General features: G+C 41.2%; 1 protein-coding gene across 2 annotated transcripts in view; it reads left to right on the top strand.

The window, feature by feature from the left end:
• Positions 1-1,880, top strand: part of ACSL3 (acyl-CoA synthetase long chain family member 3) — a 48,281-nt gene extending 46,401 nt beyond the window's left edge. For both annotated transcript variants that reach the window (XM_064666540.1, XM_064666541.1), the window contains one exon: positions 1,532-1,880. In XM_064666540.1, coding sequence (XP_064522610.1) covers positions 1,532-1,695 — 164 coding nt within the window. In that variant the 3' untranslated portion in view covers positions 1,696-1,880. The remainder of the gene's footprint in view (positions 1-1,531) is intronic.
• Positions 1,881-19,655: the final 17,775 nt, after the last annotated feature.

Here is a 19,655-nt window from a genome sequence, read left to right as displayed (position 1 = left end):
AGTTTTTATACCAAAAGACCCCAACAACGAAACATGAGTTGCATCATTTTGGTTCATGGAACTTCTCTTACTGTGGCCAATAGCTGAGGAAAGAATATAAACCAGGACAAACTTAACAAGTTCAGTTCCCTGTATATATGGGTGTATGTGTGTCTGGTGTTCTTTAAGATGTCCTGAAGTATCTTTTTGGCCTTAGCTGGTGGTCCAAAAATAATGTGTGTTACCTATAGATCCATGGCATGTGTTGTGTGTTAATTGCATCTGAGGGATTTCCAAAACTAAAGCAGCATCTCTGCAGATAGTAACTTTCAGTAGGTTTTTCCTTCCATTAACTCTTTTGTCACACTTGAAAATTACTCAAATGTTCTGTATCAGTATCCACAGTATCTTGTAGCAGAGTTGCACAGTTCAGCCACGTTTGTGTGAAGAAATGCCTAATTTGTTCCAACCCTGCCATCTGCCAGCTGGGGTTGGTTCTGCTGAGCTCTGGTATGGGAGAGGCAGTGGACAGTCACAATGGTGGTTGTGATACTTTTGGTGTCGATTATACTTCCTCCTCAGCTGTATCTTTTTCATGCTAATTGGTCATAGTCTGTTAGGCTGTTCTGGTGCAGAATGAAACAGTGGCACAGTGATAGTTTGTTCTTTGGAATAATTTCTGCCTTACTTTTGCTTTTGGCCATTCCTAATCACTGAGGTTTTTCATAAAGCTATCACTTATGACCACAGAATGTTTTTTTTAAATGGTCATTGGGAATGTTAAATTTTTCATACACATTCTCTTTGTGATACTGAGCAACTGCAAAACAGCACAAAACAGTCATTGCAGAGAAACATCAGTGTCCTTCTGCACCTCTTCTGCAATCTGAAAATGGCAGATTGCACAGGATAACTATGCATCTGTGTATATTTTTGAAATTTAACTTGAAAATAGATGTTTTGTTGAGATTATTGCTCATCTGTTGGTTACTTTTCTAAGTTGTTTTTCTTCTCTTATATCTGAAACCATAGCAGAAACTCTTGCAAATGATAGTGTTTTTTGCTAAGTGTGTAACATGCAGAACACTGTTCTGTTTCAGGACAGGGACCAGCTGCCATATGAACTTAATTTCCTTCATCAATTTAGGACTATTGGGGAAAAAACAACTACCCCCCCCCTATTTTTTCAGGCTTAAGTAGTATGGATTTTAAGATTTTTGTGTCCAGATGATGAGTACCATAACACTGGTACAGTAGTGTATGTTTTGAGGATGTCACTTCCATGCACTGATGCTTTTCTGAAGTTAGGGAGCACAGATATCTGAACAGCTGGGCTTTATTCCAGTATTTCTGTGGAAACTGGAGAACAGTTACTGGTGGATCCTGTCACTGCTTGTGACCCCACAGGTTATCAAAGCTAACCATGGGGGTTTAGAGGAGCACTTCATTTATGTCTCGTGCTTTTGTCTGTGAGAATGATTTCTCCTTTTGCTCTTCATTTTAGCAAAATGGTTACAGTTATGTTTTGTATTCAAAATATTTCTCCTTGCAGCTAATCTGGAGAAGTTTGAAATACCAGTGAAGATTCGTTTGAGCCCTGATCCTTGGACCCCAGAGACTGGTCTGGTGACAGATGCGTTCAAGCTCAAACGCAAAGAGCTCACAGCATATTATCAAATGGACATTGATCGAATGTATGGAAAAAATGTAAAATAATTCTCCTCTGCACCACTTTGCTACGATGAGCTTGGATCAAATAGGAAATACTTGAATTGCCTGTCTCAACTCAGCACTTGAGATCAACACATGAAACCACCATTCCTCATTTCCAGCTTAAACTGTTATTTCTGATGACATCACTATGATGACTGGCAAGTTTAGTAAATTGTTACGGCAGCAAACTTGTGTCTGTCTCCTTTTTTTCCAGTTTTCTCTGCTACCTTGTCAGACTGTGGATTTTCCCAGGTCTTTTTGGGGAACCATGATTCTGAAGCCTCAAATTTTTAAACATTTATAAATCCTGTATAATGTTTTATTTGTATCTTTAAAATTTGGATGTATATAGAGAGAACTTGGCTATATAAGAAATGGTTATACTGGGGGCCTTTTTTTACCTAATTATTTAAAGATAAGGTATTGATGTTGTGACATTATGTACATTGAAAATGCTTGTAACAAGATAATTGTTGAACAGAGAACCAGGTTATTTGCTGCTGTGCTATTTTTCTGTGTAAATCTGAGGGGGAGAACATGTTTGACATTCCAGCTTGTGTAATACACCTTCAATATGTGCCTAATGGTTACTTTTATTTTTATCTGAAAATGGAAAGATGGTCATGGCACAACTCTGCATCAAGGCAGGTGTTAGTTAAAGCTTGTTAATACAGAAATTGCTATTAACACAGCAGATGTTAAACCTAAGAATAATCTCTCAGATACAGAAACTCCTTTCTTAAACAGCTCATGACCATTTCATCCAGAGCTGAGTTGTGTAGTGCTAATATAAACTCTCAGCGTTATTTTCACTTAACACTTTACAGGTTGGACAGTGTCCTTTGAGAAGAGGGACTCTAACAACTTTTAGGTTTGAACATTACACTGGGTTTGCTCTTTATTTGTTTGTGAAAGTCTGTCAAGACCCCTGCTCTGCCCTAGCTGCAACCCAAATCTTCCTGGGGGGGATTTTTAAAGTCATAATGACAGTTATGTTCTCAGCTCACACAGTGCCTAGCTGCCCTTTGTGCCATTAAAAATCTCCCTTTGATGCTGTGTTCTTTTATTTAGCACTTTTTGCTTTAAAAACAGGTATTTGAAGCATTCATCAGCCACAGTTATGTTGCTTAATTTGTTACACCAAATTCTTATTTTGGGAAGGAGCCTCAATTTTTGTTTCACTAGAGATATATGGATATTGTTTGAAGAAATATGTGAGAACTTTTCTTCAATGAGAGTGTTAAGATTTATTTCAGGTGTGAATTTTATTTTCTAAAATATTTCTGGAAAGCATATTCACAGTTACATGAGAATGTGAAAAGGCATACATCAGTCAACCTCGTGATGGAGCAAATATTAAAATGGCTTTAATTTGGAGATTACTTTCATGTGTATCCTTTACTTGTCATACTAAAAATCAGGGTCCTGATGCTCACTTAGTCCCCTGCTATAGGAGCCCATAGCAATGCTGAAGGGCAGAAGCTTTGTTTGGGGGAAGGAGTTGCTGCTGTTAGTGTTTGTGACATGGAGTTTTGGGAGCTATTGGATGTGCAAATTCTCATCTAAAAAAACCCTCTGAGATATTTTTTTAAATTAACACTTTCCAATGATTGTAGAAAGCAGTTTCCTAGGAGTTGAAAGTTATCAAGCAGGTTCCCTGTACTTCAGTTTTGATGAAATGCTAAGTTAGTTTCTGCTATTCATGGATTTCCCCTGCTGCTGTCAATGAAAAACTGTTAACATTTGGTGAATCTTGGTGTAAGTAATCAAATGGATAGATAAGCATCAAAAAGAAATTGGAACTCTATTTATGAGATTACTGCCTTCAGATATCTTGGTCATAAATGAAATGTTGAAAAATGACTGAAGAATCCGACTGGGAAAATTGCCGAGGCTGTAGGGAAGTGTCACACTATTTATTACACATTGCTAATATTAAATATGTATCTGTTCTCCATCTTAAATTCTTAAATAGTTCACGCTCAGCACAAACTGTACATTGTTCAAATATTTTTTTGTGATTTTTTTTTCTAGTGAAAATTAATAAATTGCTGAAGTATTATGTATATCACTTGGTGCATTGTGCAGCAGATGTGAGAAAACAAATCTGCTTTGGTTAAAGAAATCTGAAGTTAGTATTTTGTTCTGCTAAGGGTTTAAATCCATTTTGGAGAAATTGCATAAATGAAACTTTTTAAATTGTTTGGAAATAGTAGTTTTAATTTTTCTTCTAATCCAGTCACAAGATGGGGTTGCAGTCTAACTATGCATTTGATTTTATAGTTCAGGTCTGTTTATGTTTAAAATGGATGTGATATATATAGTTCCTCCTTTATTAAACATCAGATTCATCGTGGACATTTATTTCTTCAACAGAATGTGAAACTAAAGCAGTTCATTAAGACTAGTCTCAGTGTTGGAGATAGAAAGACTTTTAAAAATACTTGTGATGCGTATGTTTTTGCTTTTGGTTTATAACAAAAGACAGATTCCAATACTGCTAGAATGAATACTTCCATGTCCCATGCCTGTCCCGTGGGTGCCCTCACTTCCTGGGAAGTGACTGGGGCTGGGAAGGGCTGGTAAATCAGGTTGCAGTTCAGGTCTGGGGCTTCCTTGCTCTGGTGGCCCTGGTTCTGTAGGCTGCCAAGCCTGCCAGGTACTGCTGGCTGCCACCACGTGCTCTCACATTGCTGAGCAGAAGGACAACTGTAGAGGAATTTGTTGAAACCCTGCAGAGATGCAGTGCTTGCCAGCTGGGAATTTGCCTAGGCTCTCTCCATATTTTTTTTTTTTTTCCTGGTGTGTCTTCCCATGCCCAGTGTAACAGGAACAAAAGTACCTGCTGGAATGTGCTGCACGTGTCCCCAGGGCTGCTGACAGCTGTACAGTAACTTAGAGTAGTGCATGGTTGGGAGTAATGGTCACGTGGGGAATTTGATAATAGAAAGAGCTGTAACTTTTATACAATCTGAGTTCAAAGTAAGAACAAGGGGCATATACCTCACCTGAAGGGCCCCCAAAAGAGGGGGATTTTTAACAAAACTTTTGTAAATACAAGCTTCCCAGGACTTTGAATCATTGGAATTGTTACTACTTACTCTGTTATGAAAATTTACGTAATATCATTATTAAAATGATTGACTAAGAAATTCCAAGGATCCTGTGAATCTCCTTTAAATTTCCACAATTATTTAAAAAAATTTCAGGACTTTAGGCTAAATTCACTTTAGATCTCATGAGTGTTCTTTGCAGAGGATAGTGTTTCTGGGGTAGGTAGGAAATTAAAAAGTTATATGTGTCAGAGAAGACAGTGCAAGTTCACTGCTGCTGCTGCAGGTCACACAGAGGCAGGGGCACACCTCCATGGGAGCTGTGGCTGAGCAGTAAAAGATTGTGCTGAAATGAAAGCAAAAAGCAACATGCAACTGGAGCTAAGGACATAATGCATACCTACGTCCCACTAGTTTATAGACAGGATGCAGAGAAGAGTATGGAATCAAAACCATACATTAAGAACACCTTGTAAAACCCATAAGTTTGTGCAGAAATTGCTATAGGACATGAAACTCCTTTGCAATAACCTTTGTTCTGCTAAAATTCAGATTTTTTATTCTGTACTAAAATTACATTTAGGCAATGCAATGCTGCATTTTTAATTTCTATTAATGTGATGTATTAACTACTTTGGACTCAGTATAAAATTGTGTACATCTGTTTCTTTACTGGCAGGAGGAACAATCTTCAACTTGTGTACACCTTGGACCAGGCTGAAATGTTAATTAAATGACCAGTTGTATATTATTGTAATGGGTTATTTAATGTAAACTCATTTTCAATGTGATCTTGGTTGTTACTATGAACTGCCTGAACGTTGTATATCCTAATTGAGTTATATTGTATGAATTATTTATTTGTAATTGGATATCATGTTTCAAAAATAAAATTAATTTCACAAATCTGGACCCATATGTCCAGTTTTTTCAATGGCACTTCATTTTTATCTGAGTCTGGATAACTTATGGTTGTAAATTAGTAGATTCAAATTATGTTAATTGGGTACATGGTTGTTAAGGAGGTCACTGGGTGTTCTGGATTTGGCTCAGATAGTCTGTTTTCACAATGGCCAGTATGGGGCTGCATTTTGGATTTGTGCTGAACATAGAATTGATAATACAGAGATGTGTTTGTTATTGTCAGATATTTCAAATATATGTGACTTTTTCAGGTTGAATGCAGGAACAGGAGTTACCAGTTTAGCCTGGATTTTCACTGCACGAAAGTTAATCCTGCTTGATCAATTTTTTTTATTTGCATATGATGTGTTATTTACCCTGTTTAAAAGCACCAGCTGTGGTAAATACCTGATGTAAAGCTCTAAGCTTCTGACCTATTTGCCTGTCCAGGTGTGCTAGGACTTATATTTGGTGTGTAATTTTCCCTAGGTTTGTGGGTTGAAGGGTCAGATCCCAAAGTGATGTTAGATGCTTGCAGCTGGAATTCTTAAGAGATCTTGGGCACTTTTAAGTTTTGATTACAAACTCACAAAGCATTGCTGGTAACCATCCAGCCTGGAGGCATCTCAACAGATGCATCTTTTTCTTTGTTTTTTTTTGGGTCTCTATTTACAGATTCCCCAAATGCCCAGGGTCATAGTGCTGACAAAATGTCAAGCCTTCCTTGCTGCATAGCTGATCTTTATTTTATCCCTCTAATCAGCCATGAGAAGGCTCCAGCTTTTTCCTGATTCAGGTTTTTTTTTGCCTTTTTTTTTTCTTTCAAAAATGCTGGGGTTTTTTTAAGACTGAAAACTTCTTATTTCAAATGTTTTAGGATAATATGACACACTTTAATTGATTTTTTTTCTTTTTCCCTTAGGTATCTATAGCTGCTAAAATGCTATTAGGGGTCTCTTTAATAAAATAAAGAGAAGTAAACAAGTTCAGAACTACTATATTAATTTATTATAGCAACTAATTTCAGAAAGGATAAACATCATAATTTTTCAGAAAATATTAAGGAAGTCATTAGAGAGGCATAGGCTCCAAAATAGATACAATAAAAATAAAAAACACTTTAGACCTGAATTGCTCTTATTGTCTACACCAAAAAAATAGGGGAGACAGCAGGGAAAGGAACACCCAAGCAGCTGAAAAAGTGAGTAATTCTTTTTTTTTTTTTTTTTTTTTAAGAGTTTTAACACTTGCAAATAGTACTTTTTAAAACATGTAATTATTTCTGGGTATGGACAGTTTCCAGCTTGGCAATGAAAGTTAAAGGGAGCCCCAGATCTGTGTCGTGTTCACAGAGCAGGACTGTCCTTACCTGCTGTCCCTGGGGAACTGTTGGGAATGTTGCAAAGCTGGGGCTGTGACCTGGGGGGGCCCTCAGCCTGCCCTCCTGTTTGAAATGTTCTCTTGCAGATCAAAGGTGAATGGTGTAGAAAACTAACTCTGGCTTTCCCTAGAAATGATTCTTAAAAAGTGGATTTGTGCACTCTTGGCAACCCAAGGAACTGATGGCAGGTGTGCCTTTTCCTTGTGCCGGAGAGCCAGCGGAGAAATATTTCTATTTTGGGATGAAAGGGCTGGATAGTGTTTATTGGCCTTCTGAGGTGCCAGTGAAAACTGGGAAATTAGGAAATGCTCCCAGGAGAGGTAGCTTTTGCATGTGGGTAACTGAAGCTGAACTTTTTCAAGGCCAGAGCTGGTGCCAGTGCCCTGTGTCTGCCCGTACCTGTCTGGCAGAGATCCAGCTGCTGTGGCTGGAGGGAAGGTAGCTAAAAGTTTCAGAGAATGTGAATATTTTCTCCACTGAAGCTACTAAGTATTAAAATAGACACCTGTAGCTTTCAGCAAGTAATGTCTGTAAGATCTGAACCTCAAATTTCATTACATATTGGTTTAAACAAAGTTTTTTCAGGATTTCGTTCCTGCTTTACACTGCTTGGCTTTGGCTGCCCACCCACCCAATGTACAGACCTTGCAGCCCTCGCACAGGGCTGGGCATTGGGCCACTTCCATCTGTGTGTGGTCCTGGACAGCATCCCTAAACTGCTGCCTTGTCTCCAGGACAAGACAGCTGGTAGAAAAGCAAGCACTGTTTCCCTCTTGAGGTGGGTGAGTTATGTTTGCTGGGACAATTCTTCAATGCAAGAAATGCCAAAAAGATGTTTTATGTCAGACTTCAGGGGTACCAAGCACTGCCCAGTGCAACAGCAGGAAAAAAGCCACATGCCACATTTTAATCCCTAGTCCCTGAATATCCATGTGTTCCAATGTACTCTTTCCCACTTTATTACAAGCATGTGTTTATTTTTTTTCTCTGAAGCTGTAATGCTTTCTATTGGTGGCAGGGTTGATTAGGGTAGTTTGTTTTTTTGTTTTGGTAATTACTTGCAGATAACAGAGATAACTATGAATGTAAAAGTTCATATGAAACTTTAATGGAAAAGTTTATATGGCTTCCCACTGATGAGCAATTGCAGTTGTGTTTGGCAACAGGCCTGGTGGCTGGTGTCCTTAATTCCTCTGAAATGGCGAGATTTTGACGTAGATCCTTACGTTTCCATCGAGTTTCAGGCTCCTAGAGAGGGTGGGGGAGAAAGCATTATCTTTTTGAAATATGAAAATATTAATAGCAAAAGAGACTGTCAATTGTATCAAATTCCCATAAAATTCATTTTATCCCAACCTGGTAAGACATACTGGATGCTTAGCTAATAATACAGGCTTTGATTTAGAGATTTGTCTTAATGATGCTGATCAGACACAGTTCAGTTTTTTCTAAATAAGATTTGCATCAGGGATTTTTCTACAAACTCTCTATTTTTGATACGTTTCCTGGTTGTTTCTGAATATAAGCATATAACTTACAAGATTTAAGAATGTCTTGGAACACATGGTGTCTGTTATTTAGTGTAGTTGGAAGGTAGGTTGTGGTTGCTTAACAATCTATAAGGAAACTAGTTGCTAAAACTTGGTAAGAATTTTGTTTCATCAGTTCTCTGGATCTCACGCACGTTTACTGGTTATTACTGCCAGGTTTCTTGGAAATGAAATGGTTTTGCTTAATTTTGTTGCAATTCAAGACTTGGTCTGTTCCAGCTAAAGTACTGTAATAAAATTAGCAGGAAGGGTAAGAAGGCCAATGAGCAATCTGGCCTGTTTAGCAGCACATCAGCTTTCCTCCCGCTTCTTGTCAAAGTTGTGTAAGAGCTGTATAACAATAGGGGGAAGAAAAAAAGGAGAGTTTTTCAAGAATAGTTTCTATATCAAAATGGGCCAATCTGATGTTTTCCAGGACTGGGAGGTGACAGGTCTTGTTGAGGGGTGTCCAATGGGGACTGTGTCCTCATAACTTTAGTTTGCTCAAATGTAGTGGTCCTTCCAGTGCTGGTGTTTCCACTGAGCATTCAGAACACTTTCTGTGCCCTTGCAGGCCCCCCCAAAGCCCCAGTCTACTGAGTTTGTAATTGCTTCTGTATGTATTCATTGATGTGCTGTTGACAATGTATTTTGCAGTAATTTTCCTAATGTTTTCATAAATAGATGAGATTTGGGACTTTCCCCAAAATTTTTCCAAGGGAACTAAGGGATGCTTGGTTTTTAAATCATTTTTCCATTTCCTTCTATCAGAATAATTTTCTGCCAGTAACTTTTCACTATGCCATGTGCTGATCAGACCTTTCTGGTATGGGTTTTGTTGTTTGTTTGGGTTTTTTTCCCCATAACTGATTCTTTGTCAATTATTTTATAAAATTTGGACTATATTAGATGTAGATAAAATGGATTGCTTGCACAGGAGGCACGATGCTCGCTAAGTCTTGACTGGCAAAGATTTCTAGATATAACTTTTTCTAAAATGCTGGAACAGTGAGGCTGTGGCTGCCAAGTGTCACGTGGAGGAGCCTGTGCTCAGGGCACCACCCTGCCTTTGCTGGTCCTTGTGGAAAGGTGAGCCCATGGCTAATTTGGTGGAGAGAAAGAACTGCATTTGAGAAATGCCTGCCATGAAAGCAAAGGCTTGCTGTCCTCAGCCTCTGGTTTGAGCATCTGCCTGCAGCAGCCCCGGTTCAGTGGGAAATGGAAAACCTGGGGGGGAAAAAAGTATGAAAAAGAATTAAATTAGCCTAACACCTTCCTTTTCCCAGTAAGCCAAATATTCCATAGTTAAACAATGAATTGTTAGGCACTGAATTGTCATGTGATGTCTTATTGTTTAAATGACTTTAAGACTTGCTCCTGGTGCCAGGGTGCTGCCCCTTCTCCACCAGCCTCTCTGCTGGAGGGCACCGGCTGCCCCTCTCCTCTGCTGAGAGCAGATAAACCCTTGCCATTTCCCTTCTGTACCTCAGTGAATACCTGGTTAATCACCTGTGTTGCTGCATCGCTCCCTGAGCGCACGGCAGAGATGCTGCCCCGCGCCCCTGGGGAGCCGTGCTGTGTGTGAGCTGTGCCGAGGCTTTACCCCGGGGGCAGCTCTCCATACAGGTCCCTTTTTCTTCCTCTAGCCAAAAATAAGGAGAATCCCTGTGCTCTGAACCTCTGGCCCCACTCTCACCGAGTGCAGTGTATTGAAATGGTGGTGGTACTGTGGCAGGCTCCTGCACAAGGAGGAGCTGGGCAAAGCGGGAAATGTCAGGTAGGCAAACAGGGTTAATTATGTCAGTTGTAGTAAGTAGCCACTGTACAGTGGTAAACCAGACACCACTACCCCTCTTGTTTCAGAGCTTCCCTGTGTTTTCCACAATGGAAAATATGCCTAAATAAATATTTCAATATTTATAATTAGATCAGCTACAGATTTTTTTTATTTCTAAAGCAAATGGAACGTTAGCAGAAGAAAGATTCACCCAGGCTTCAGCAGCCTACCCTGACAGAGCTCCTTGAGCCGAAGGGCTGGCCAAGGTGCAAGAAGTGTATTTTATTTACATCAGCTCTCTTTCCCTTAGGGAAGAAATAAAGACACTTTGAATCATAGATGAGTCTGTCCAATCCAGCCTTCTGGGCTTGTGACTTGGAAGCCCCACTGTGCCCCTGCCCTGGCCAGGGACTGGGCTGGGAACTGGGGCCAGGGCTGCCCTGACTAAGTGTGGGGTCACCCCAAGGGATTGCTGAGCTTGGGCTGAACCTTCCAGGACCTCCCAGACACCATGTTCCTCAGCTGTGGGGCTGGTGCCACTGGTGGCCCTTGGGGGCCTGAGGAGCCAGAGCAGAATAGCTGTGCTCATTTGGTGCTGCTCAAAGGCTTCTGTTTTCCATATTTATCTGTATCTCAGTTACTTGCCACCAACTAAAGCTGTGACTCTGGAAATGCCACACAAATCACTCATGTCTTGGGTGCCTTTTGGAACTGGTACCCTTGGCAACAGCAGCCAGAGCAATGGGTACTGTGGAGGCAAACAGTTTGGGTGGGAAATCAGCAACGTGGGCATTTCTCTTTACATATAGAAAGAGGTTTAATGGTGTTTTTGAAAACTTTTATTATGAGCTGTTTATTTTTAATTTTTGATCTTTAAAGTAAGATTTGATGCAGGTAAAGGAATTGTAGGTAGATAACATCTCCATCCTACTCCAGGGATGACCAGGAGGAGGGCAGCAGCTTTGGGGAGCCCCCAGCCAGAGTGTGACTGCCAGAGCTTCTCCTGAGGTACCTGGGGCAGCCACCTGAGTTGGGCTTTACCCTCCATGCAGGGAAGAATGTCCTGCTCTGTGGGCTCAGCCCTACTCAGAGGTGGGGTGTACCAGGGGTCCCAGGCTGTCAAACAGGGCTCCACAGTGAGGTGCCAGTGCAGCAGCCCTGCCTGTGCTCTCAGAGGGGTTTGCTGCTGATAGCAAGAGAGGGCCAGAGCCCAGGAACCTCCTACCTGCTTTCACCAGAAGGTTTTTTTTTTTTTTCTATTTTGTAGCTTTAGCTGTTTGGATGGGGTTTTAGGGCCCAGGTCAATCTAGGATAATTGAAAACTGCACTCCAACAATTCCAAGCATTTGGATTATAATTATTTCCATCTGTCTGCCTTTGTTTGTTTACTTTTTCAAGAAAGCTCTAGTAGTACTCAGAACAGCTTTATTGTGATAGAAATTTCTAGCCCATTGTGATCTGCAGCTTTCTGTGCTGATTCAGTGCAGTGAAGCCTTAGAAAATCTATTTGAGACCACAGTCTGATGCCATTTCACATTTCCTTTCCCACTTTGTGCTGAGGCTACAGCCAACTCCCTGGCTTCTTTCAAATGTTGTTTAATTATTTTATGAATCTTTTGGTTGCTTCTCTTCCACACTCATACTTTCCTCCTTGCATCTGTCTGTGTCTGCAGGTGTTCCCTTCGCCTTCCTGGTCTGACCGGAGCCAGATGCACTGGCAGTGTCACAGGGCACGTTGTTGCTGGGGGGGACTCCCAGTCCAATCTTTCCAAGGAAATTGCCCTCCACCGGGAGCATGGTGACGCCGTCCCTCTGTCCGGAGAGCAGAGCAGAGCCTGCTTTCCCATCGGATCCCTGTGGCCACGTCACCACGTGCAGGCGGCTGCTGAGTCAGGGCTTGCGCCAAAGCCCAGCGAGACGAAGGGAGCCTTTCCTCCTGACATCAGGAGCCTTTGAATCAAGCTCATTACTTGTAAACAGTGACTTTATACAGTGAAGGACACTGCTGTGGTAACCTTTAGCAGAGGCACTTCAGAAAATTATACCCAGTTTCCACTGTTACACAGTCCAGCTTTGGTTTTCTTCCCAGATCCGCTTAAGAAACATTTAATATATTGTTTGCCCTATTTTTTTCTTACTGTGACTTTTTGATTTTGTTGCCAGGACCTTTCTCATAGTTTTTGGAGACAAACAGTTTAAAGATTGATACATCTCAAATGCTTATAGCATCTCCACATCTGGTATTTTACTCTTAATTTATAGATCTTTTTAAAATTAGGAAGCACATGTAAGCTGCAGCAAAATACTTTCTGTATTAACTGAATGGACAGAACTCTTGTAAAAGTTTTTTCCAAAGTATATTGAAACTTCAGTTCTCTTCATTATCCCCTCTCTTCATCTGTTTTATTGTGGAGCTTATACCTCAAGCTGTCTCTGGGAGTCTTTTGATGTGACCAAGCATCATTTCTGGAGGTGGCTGCAGAGGTGGGAGCTGTGGGCTGGAGCAGCCCAGCTTCTCTGCACCTGCAAAAGCCACCCACCTTAGTCATGGGGTCCCCAACCATCATGGGATGCAGGAGACATGAGCAAGTCAGTGTCACAGAGCCCCTTTGTAACTGCAGCTCCTCTAGGACTGAAGGCTCCTGAAGCACTGAGGGAATCAGTAAGTCAGCCCACATGAGGCTGGATAATTGGCTTCAATTTTTTTTCATTTCCTGGGCTAATGAACCAAAGTATTGGTATTGGTAGTTTCAAAGCAAAAAAACTACTGATTTTTCTCTACTGGTACATGTGATCATCTTAAATAGGAGCTGTATGAATATATTTGGGCACAATCTGTGTTCATACCCTGAAACTGCAGTGTAAGAAAATTTGTCTGTCAGTAGGTATGAAGGGTGGCAATCTTATGCTATTTAAATATAATGTAAATAATATTTAAAATGCAACTCGAGATTTTTGTGTTGGACCTGACTTCAGGTTTTTTTTTTTCTTTCCTATAGAAAAAAACCCAAAAAACTCCACAACCTTACAGAACTAATAAATGGTGGGAAATGTTTGTGAGTTGCCTATGACTCAGTTATGATAGCACTTGCGTGCAACAGATGACTTGGTGAGCAGCAGTGACATTTGTTTTCCTGTGAATTTGGGAAGCTCGCAGAAGAGCAAAGACCTGTGGTTCTGACACAGTTCCCCAACATTTTGAATCTAGAAAAAAGCAATACCTTTAATTACTGTAAAGAATTATCTTCCTGGTCCGACTTGATTTGTTTTGAAAATATTTTGACTGTCTATTTCACAGTAGCAAAACAAAGTAAAAAAGTCTTTATCTGTTTTTAATTCATCCTTGTAGTTTTCCTACTGTAGGGGGGAGTTCCTGACCTCCCTGGAGGCTGTCTTCCTCCCGGGCAGTGACCCAGTCGTGTTTTCCTCTTGGTTCTAGAGCAAGTGTTTTGTCCAGGAACAAAATGAAGGGAGTAAATCAGAAATCTCCACTTCTCACACCCAGGTATCATCACACCAACCTTAACAGAATGTATTGGTTTGGGGTTCTCATACCTCTTTCATTTGCCTGCAGTATTGTTTTCACAGATGTAAGAGTTTCTTTCTTTTAACTGTTTTGAAGGCTAATATCAAGTTAAGCTGAAATAAGATCTGAAGCAAATCTGGGGGTAAGGGTAGTCTGGTTGCTGCAGTAAAGGCTGGGCAGTTAGACATTTATTGTGCTGCTGGCTTCTGCTAGCCTTGGCATTCATCTCCCTCTGCCACCGTTACCTTCCTGCCAAGGCTAAAGACATGGATCTCGTGTTACACCAGTGCAAAGCCCAGAATATACAGCCCTGTGAACACGGTGGTTACTAAATGTCTGTAGTTTTGCTCAGACTCTGAGATCTATGGGACTGATTTCCCCACTGTGGATTTAGTGTTGCAGAAGCAGCAGCATTTCTCAAGTGCTGTGGTTGCATCCTGGAAGGAGAGTAGGGTGAAAGATAACAGCATTTCTGTTTCAGTCAGAGCAAAGTAATGGGGTGAGATCAGGCTGGCTGGAATTTTTCAGTCTCTCTGACCTTGTCCATGCTGAGGAGCAGCAGCTCTGGCTGGCTTCTGCAGCAGGGCTTTCCTCGGCTCTGGCCCTGGGATACAGCTCCCCAAAACTTTGCTCAGGATGAACAGATTCTGTGCCCCGTCTGAACCTCTGCTCAAATCATCTGTGCCTTAAGCAAAATGGGAAAGCAGCTGAGAAGTACAGGGGCTGTGCTGTGGGCTTCCAGGGAAGGAAGCTGTGGATGTAAGCAGAGAGAGAGCTTGCTTAACACTCAGGGAGAAGAGAGTGGAAACAGGGGAACCTGTGGTCATGCCTGTTTTTTAAAGTTTTATTGCTCTTGCTAACTCCGAGCAAGTTGTAATTCAAAAATTACAACTCAGATCCCTGAATGATTAGATTTAAAGTAATGGATTTAGGATTTTATTTTTCTGGTTTCCTGGTTATCTGAAGCACGCAAAAGCCACGGGGTAAATTTCATTTGACTGCTTGCAAGAGCAAGCAGCTTTTTTCTCTTGCCCTGTTTTCTTACAGCAGCCTTGAATCCTTATGGAGTGCTTTGAAAACCAACAGCAGAAGATTATTAGCTAATGCTAACAGGTAATCAGAAGTGTGAGTGGTGTCTTGGCAACAGTGGAATAATGTGAGATGAGTATCTCAGTGCTGCAAGGTATCTATTAAAGTGGGGGAAGTTGATAACACGGGTCCTGCTTAAGGGCGCCTGTGGATCATACAGACTGAGCTGTGAACACCTCCAGTCATGGATAAATTTCCAGTATTAAAAATCCTGTTACAGAGGAGTTTGCAGCTTACTCGGTTTCCCCTGCACTATAATTGCCTCCTAGGAAGGAAGCCTTTAAGTTTTATCCTCAGAAAGTAGTATGTTGGTAATGTAGGTATAAGGGATCCTAATTTGGTTTTTACATATGTTTAGCGCATATTCATTGTTCCCACTTTATTGTTATAATAACAGAAATCCAATATCTTTTATCTGTGATTTGTTAACAAGATCTTGCTTTTTTGCCACTCATTTTTAAAGCTAGGTTAAATCCTCTCCTAAGTTTAATTTGACAGAAATGCTTCCAGAATTCTGCATTACCCCTGTATAATTGGCTACATTATATTTCCTCATTAACTAAAATGATGACATCCAGAATTCAATGTGTTACCTGCCCTGCTTGCCTCGGTGTCATGGCAATCTCATCTCCGTGCAGCGCTGGTCCCTGAGCATCGCTCGTAGCCATGGCAACACGGGGTGACAGGAGTCCACGCTGGCCCGTGCTGGGGATGTGCAGCTCACTCCTGCAGTGGTTATTATTTTTAAGGGTGCTACTGCAGTCTACAGCACTGGTCTAGCACGTGGATTTTGCCATGTGATAATGAACATACATGGTTGTAACTTGACCAGTTCTGAAACAAAGGGTTGAGTAAGATAAGAGAAATGAAATGAAAGTGCTAATAAATTAGGGGCAAAGTCTAGGCTCACTTAACTCAGTTCTAATATATTTAATTTAGCAAGTTGTCTGCTTTCCTGAGCTAAATTACCTGAAGGCACTTGACAATTTATTTGAAGATCTCTGGGCACTGGACACCCAAATTAATGTCTGTATTTTATTTTGTGTTTTCCTTTTTGAGATTCATCAGACTCTGAAACCAGTCATGAGGGGAAAGGAAAAAAGACACAAACCAAGCACCAAAAAACCTGAAACCACAACTCCTTGTTTCAGTGATGACCTAAGCTTCCCCACACAGATTTCCAATGATGAAATGGGACCTATTACAACTTCTCTCTGTTCACTGTATTGAAGCCTGTTGTGGTTTGCTGAATACTCAAGGGAGAGTCCACGTGAGTTCTGTTTGAGAAGGAGTTCATGGCAGAGATGTACCAGAGACCAGCCAACATTAAACTGTAAGACCTGGACATGCTACAGCAATGGCTGCAAAGGGGACAGATTTGTAGTAACACAAGCACAGTGTTTTGGGGCACAATGAAGATGTGACCAATCCTCATTTCTGTTGACATCAATGGGATACGAGGTTATGAGGCAATTTACAGAGCTGAGTTAGTGGGAATCTTATCTGGAAAAGGATTTATGTATTAAGCTCAAAAGGCAGAATATGATATACCCTATAGAAAAATAAACCAACCCAGTGACTTCAGCGGGAAATGATCTCTGTGTGGATTTGATGTGTCTAATGGAATTGAGCAGTTCCCAGGCTGTGCCCGAGCTTGTTGACTGGCTGTAATAAAAAAATCAAGTGCAGTGGGTGTCTGTGAGCGAGCACCCCTCTGTTTGCATGGGGGGCTGTGAGCTTCCTGCTGGGAGCTTTCAGGACCCAGTAATGTCCATCAGCTCTGTCCTATCTCCTGAGAGAGCAGCAGGGGCCAGCGCGGGCTGCGGCAGAGGCAGGGCAGAGCCCGCTGATACCGGGGGTAATTGACTTCTGCATCCACCACTAAACCTGCTGCTTCTCTGGAAACTGAGCTCCCAATTCCATAGAATGCTTTCCAAGCTCTTCAGCACCAACCGAAGTCTGATCCCTGCAGAATTTCTAGAAACTGTGATTCAAAAGGAGTGGTGCAGTATCCTCAGGGATTTTTGATCTGTGCCCTGTTCTGAATGATTCTGCAGCTCCTTTTTATCTTTCACAGAACTGGAAGAGATTATTTTTGGTTTATTCACCCCCACATGATGCAGAAGACCAGAACAAGTTGGTTCTGCCCTCACTGCCTCAAACTTGTACCCTGGCACAGCTCATCACTAAGTTTCATTGCAATTTTGTGTTGTTTACTTTTTAGTTATGTTCTGCAATAGTCTTCAGAGAGTCAGCTTGATACTTAATTCAAAAAAAAAAGACTTTGTAATAGACTAAAACATTGATGGGAATTTATTTTGTTTTGTGTTGTTAATTCTTGGGATTAGGAAAAATAATGACATATTTAGATGTGTTGGTTGATTCAGCAGCAAATCATAAAGCTTAATCATCAAGACTCTTTAATACCAAAGAACTGTTTTCTGAATTATTTTTTCTTTTGTAGTTTGGTTTTGCTCGTTTGTTTGTTTGTTTGTTTTTTACTTATGCTGCTAGCTAATCCTAATGCTGAGATTATTATACCCACAACAATTAAATCTGCATCCCCTTTTGTATTAAATCTGTTACTTAGAAAAGCAAATGAATTCAGATGAATTTTTTCTTGATCTGTGCTCCAATACTAGTACCAAGATGAGGAGCTGGGCAGAGAACCTTCCAGAATAAGTACACATCTCTGCTCAAGAATGAGCAATTATTTAAAAAAAAAAAAAGTTTGACTAAACCGTGGCTGAACAGTTTAGGAAAAGGAGAGTTAGGAGTTAGGAGTTAGAAGCACGGAGCTATGGCTGGAAGCATTCCTGGAATGTGCCTTGCACCAGCTCCAGGGCTGGTGGCTTGGTGGGCAAGGTGCTGAGCTGCACCCCCAGGGAGATGTGGTAGAGAAAGTTTTTCTCTTGGGAGAAGGAAGGAACTGATTTTGGCAGCTCTTTGTTGGTGGGAGATATTGGGAAAACACTTGGAACTTTGCAGAGCTGTCCCAGCGATCGAGCTTCACAAAGGTATGGGGTGTGATTGCTACTTCAGGGCTCAGAAAAATGTGAGGTATCTCACTACAGACAATTACAGTCCCACCCCACTACAAACACAGTAATGTGGTTTGATATGATACGTTATATTTATAATTAGAAATGTCAGAGAAAAGACACAGAGGATATGGACAAGTAATATGGACGTGTCGTGCTGAGTAATGTATGTGCACTAAGTATTTTTCATTGTCTTTTAGTGTTACTTACAATCTTTTTAAATCTCTCTATCTCCCTTCCCTCCCTACCCCTATAGGCAAGCAGGTGTATTTCAGAGGGGTTTGAAGGAGATGCTTTGGCAACCTGTTTTTTTGAAGGACATTGATGGTGAAAATGAGAACTTGGGAGAGGGACGAGTCATGGAAGAAGGTGTCCAGAGGTATAACTCAGAAGGAGGTAAGCCTTGAAATGTATATAAGGACCACATGAGTCCCAGTATTCAAAGCAACAACTTCCAGTTTTCATTTTCAGTTCACAGCTGAAGTATTTGAATCATAAGACTAGTCTGTGTTCTCTTGCTTTTGCACTACACAGAGCATGAAGCTGAGCCTGTGGGGCAGAAGGAGACAGTCATATCCTGTGAGGTGGCCAGAGGCAGCAAACCTCTCCTGGGTTTTGGCTGAGCTGGACTGAAAGGCTTGGAGGGATGCAGATCAAGACCAGGAGGGGAAGGGCTGGAGTGATGGGGACATGGCTGGGTCATGTAGGAGAGAAGTTGTGTGGTAGAGAAAGGGAGCAGGCAGTTGGAAAACACACTGAGTTGATGGTTTGTGTGCATCCCCTACCATGGTGGGAGCAGGAGGGGTGTGCTGGGGTTGAGCAAGCAAGTGGCAGTTGAGAAAACCAATACAAACGTTCCACACCCCGTATTGACATGAAAATGGGTAGCAGTGTGTTAAAGAGTCATCATTCTTCAGGATCCCTGCTGAAGAAAGCAGCCAATGGATTCCTTGCCTGCAGTGCAACTGCAAGGGGAGCACAGACCCTGCTGTGCTGAGCCCTTCTGTCTGCCAGAGCACTATTTCTCCTTCCTTATGTGAGCAACCACATGTGACACAACGTGAACTATATTTGCAAATAATACTGTGGTTATGTTGCTTTCAGGAACTCTTTTAATGCTTCAGTTTAAGAATTGATTAGTACTCAGTGATGCTTGAGCACTCAAATGCCACAAAAGAGTCAGGAAATACTGTGAATGTGGCTACACAAAATTCTTTAGTTTTTTGACTTAAAGGACTAAACACATTCATTCTATGTGTTTAGATGTACTTTTTGTATTTCCCATCTGCAACAGCAGTATTTTTTTTTTCCAAACATGCTGCATTTCCAGAGCTTGTTACGAAAACACAGACTCTCCTTTATCTGCACAGAACTCCCCACTTCCCGTCACTTCCTAGATTTGAGTGAAATACCAGCCTCATATGAAGAGAAAAAAGACCACACAAGACCACACGTTGTTTACTTTGGGCTGATTATTCACATGTTAGGAGCAGCCAAGATAGGAGAGTGTTTTTCCTTAAGTTCTAAAAGCGTTATTCCATCAAAACGATGGTTGTCTTTGCTTTAACAAAATTTGTTGAAGAAGGGATGATGTCTCCCCACTGAGATATAAATGCCTGCATTTGGAAAACATATCCTCTCTGGTTTCTTTTATCATTTGCAAG

Source organism: Pseudopipra pipra, chromosome 10 (genome assembly GCF_036250125.1).
Source record: "Pseudopipra pipra isolate bDixPip1 chromosome 10, bDixPip1.hap1, whole genome shotgun sequence".
In the NCBI taxonomy this organism is placed as follows: domain Eukaryota; kingdom Metazoa; phylum Chordata; class Aves; order Passeriformes; family Pipridae; genus Pseudopipra; species Pseudopipra pipra.
This window is presented reverse-complemented; position numbering and strand designations above follow the sequence as displayed.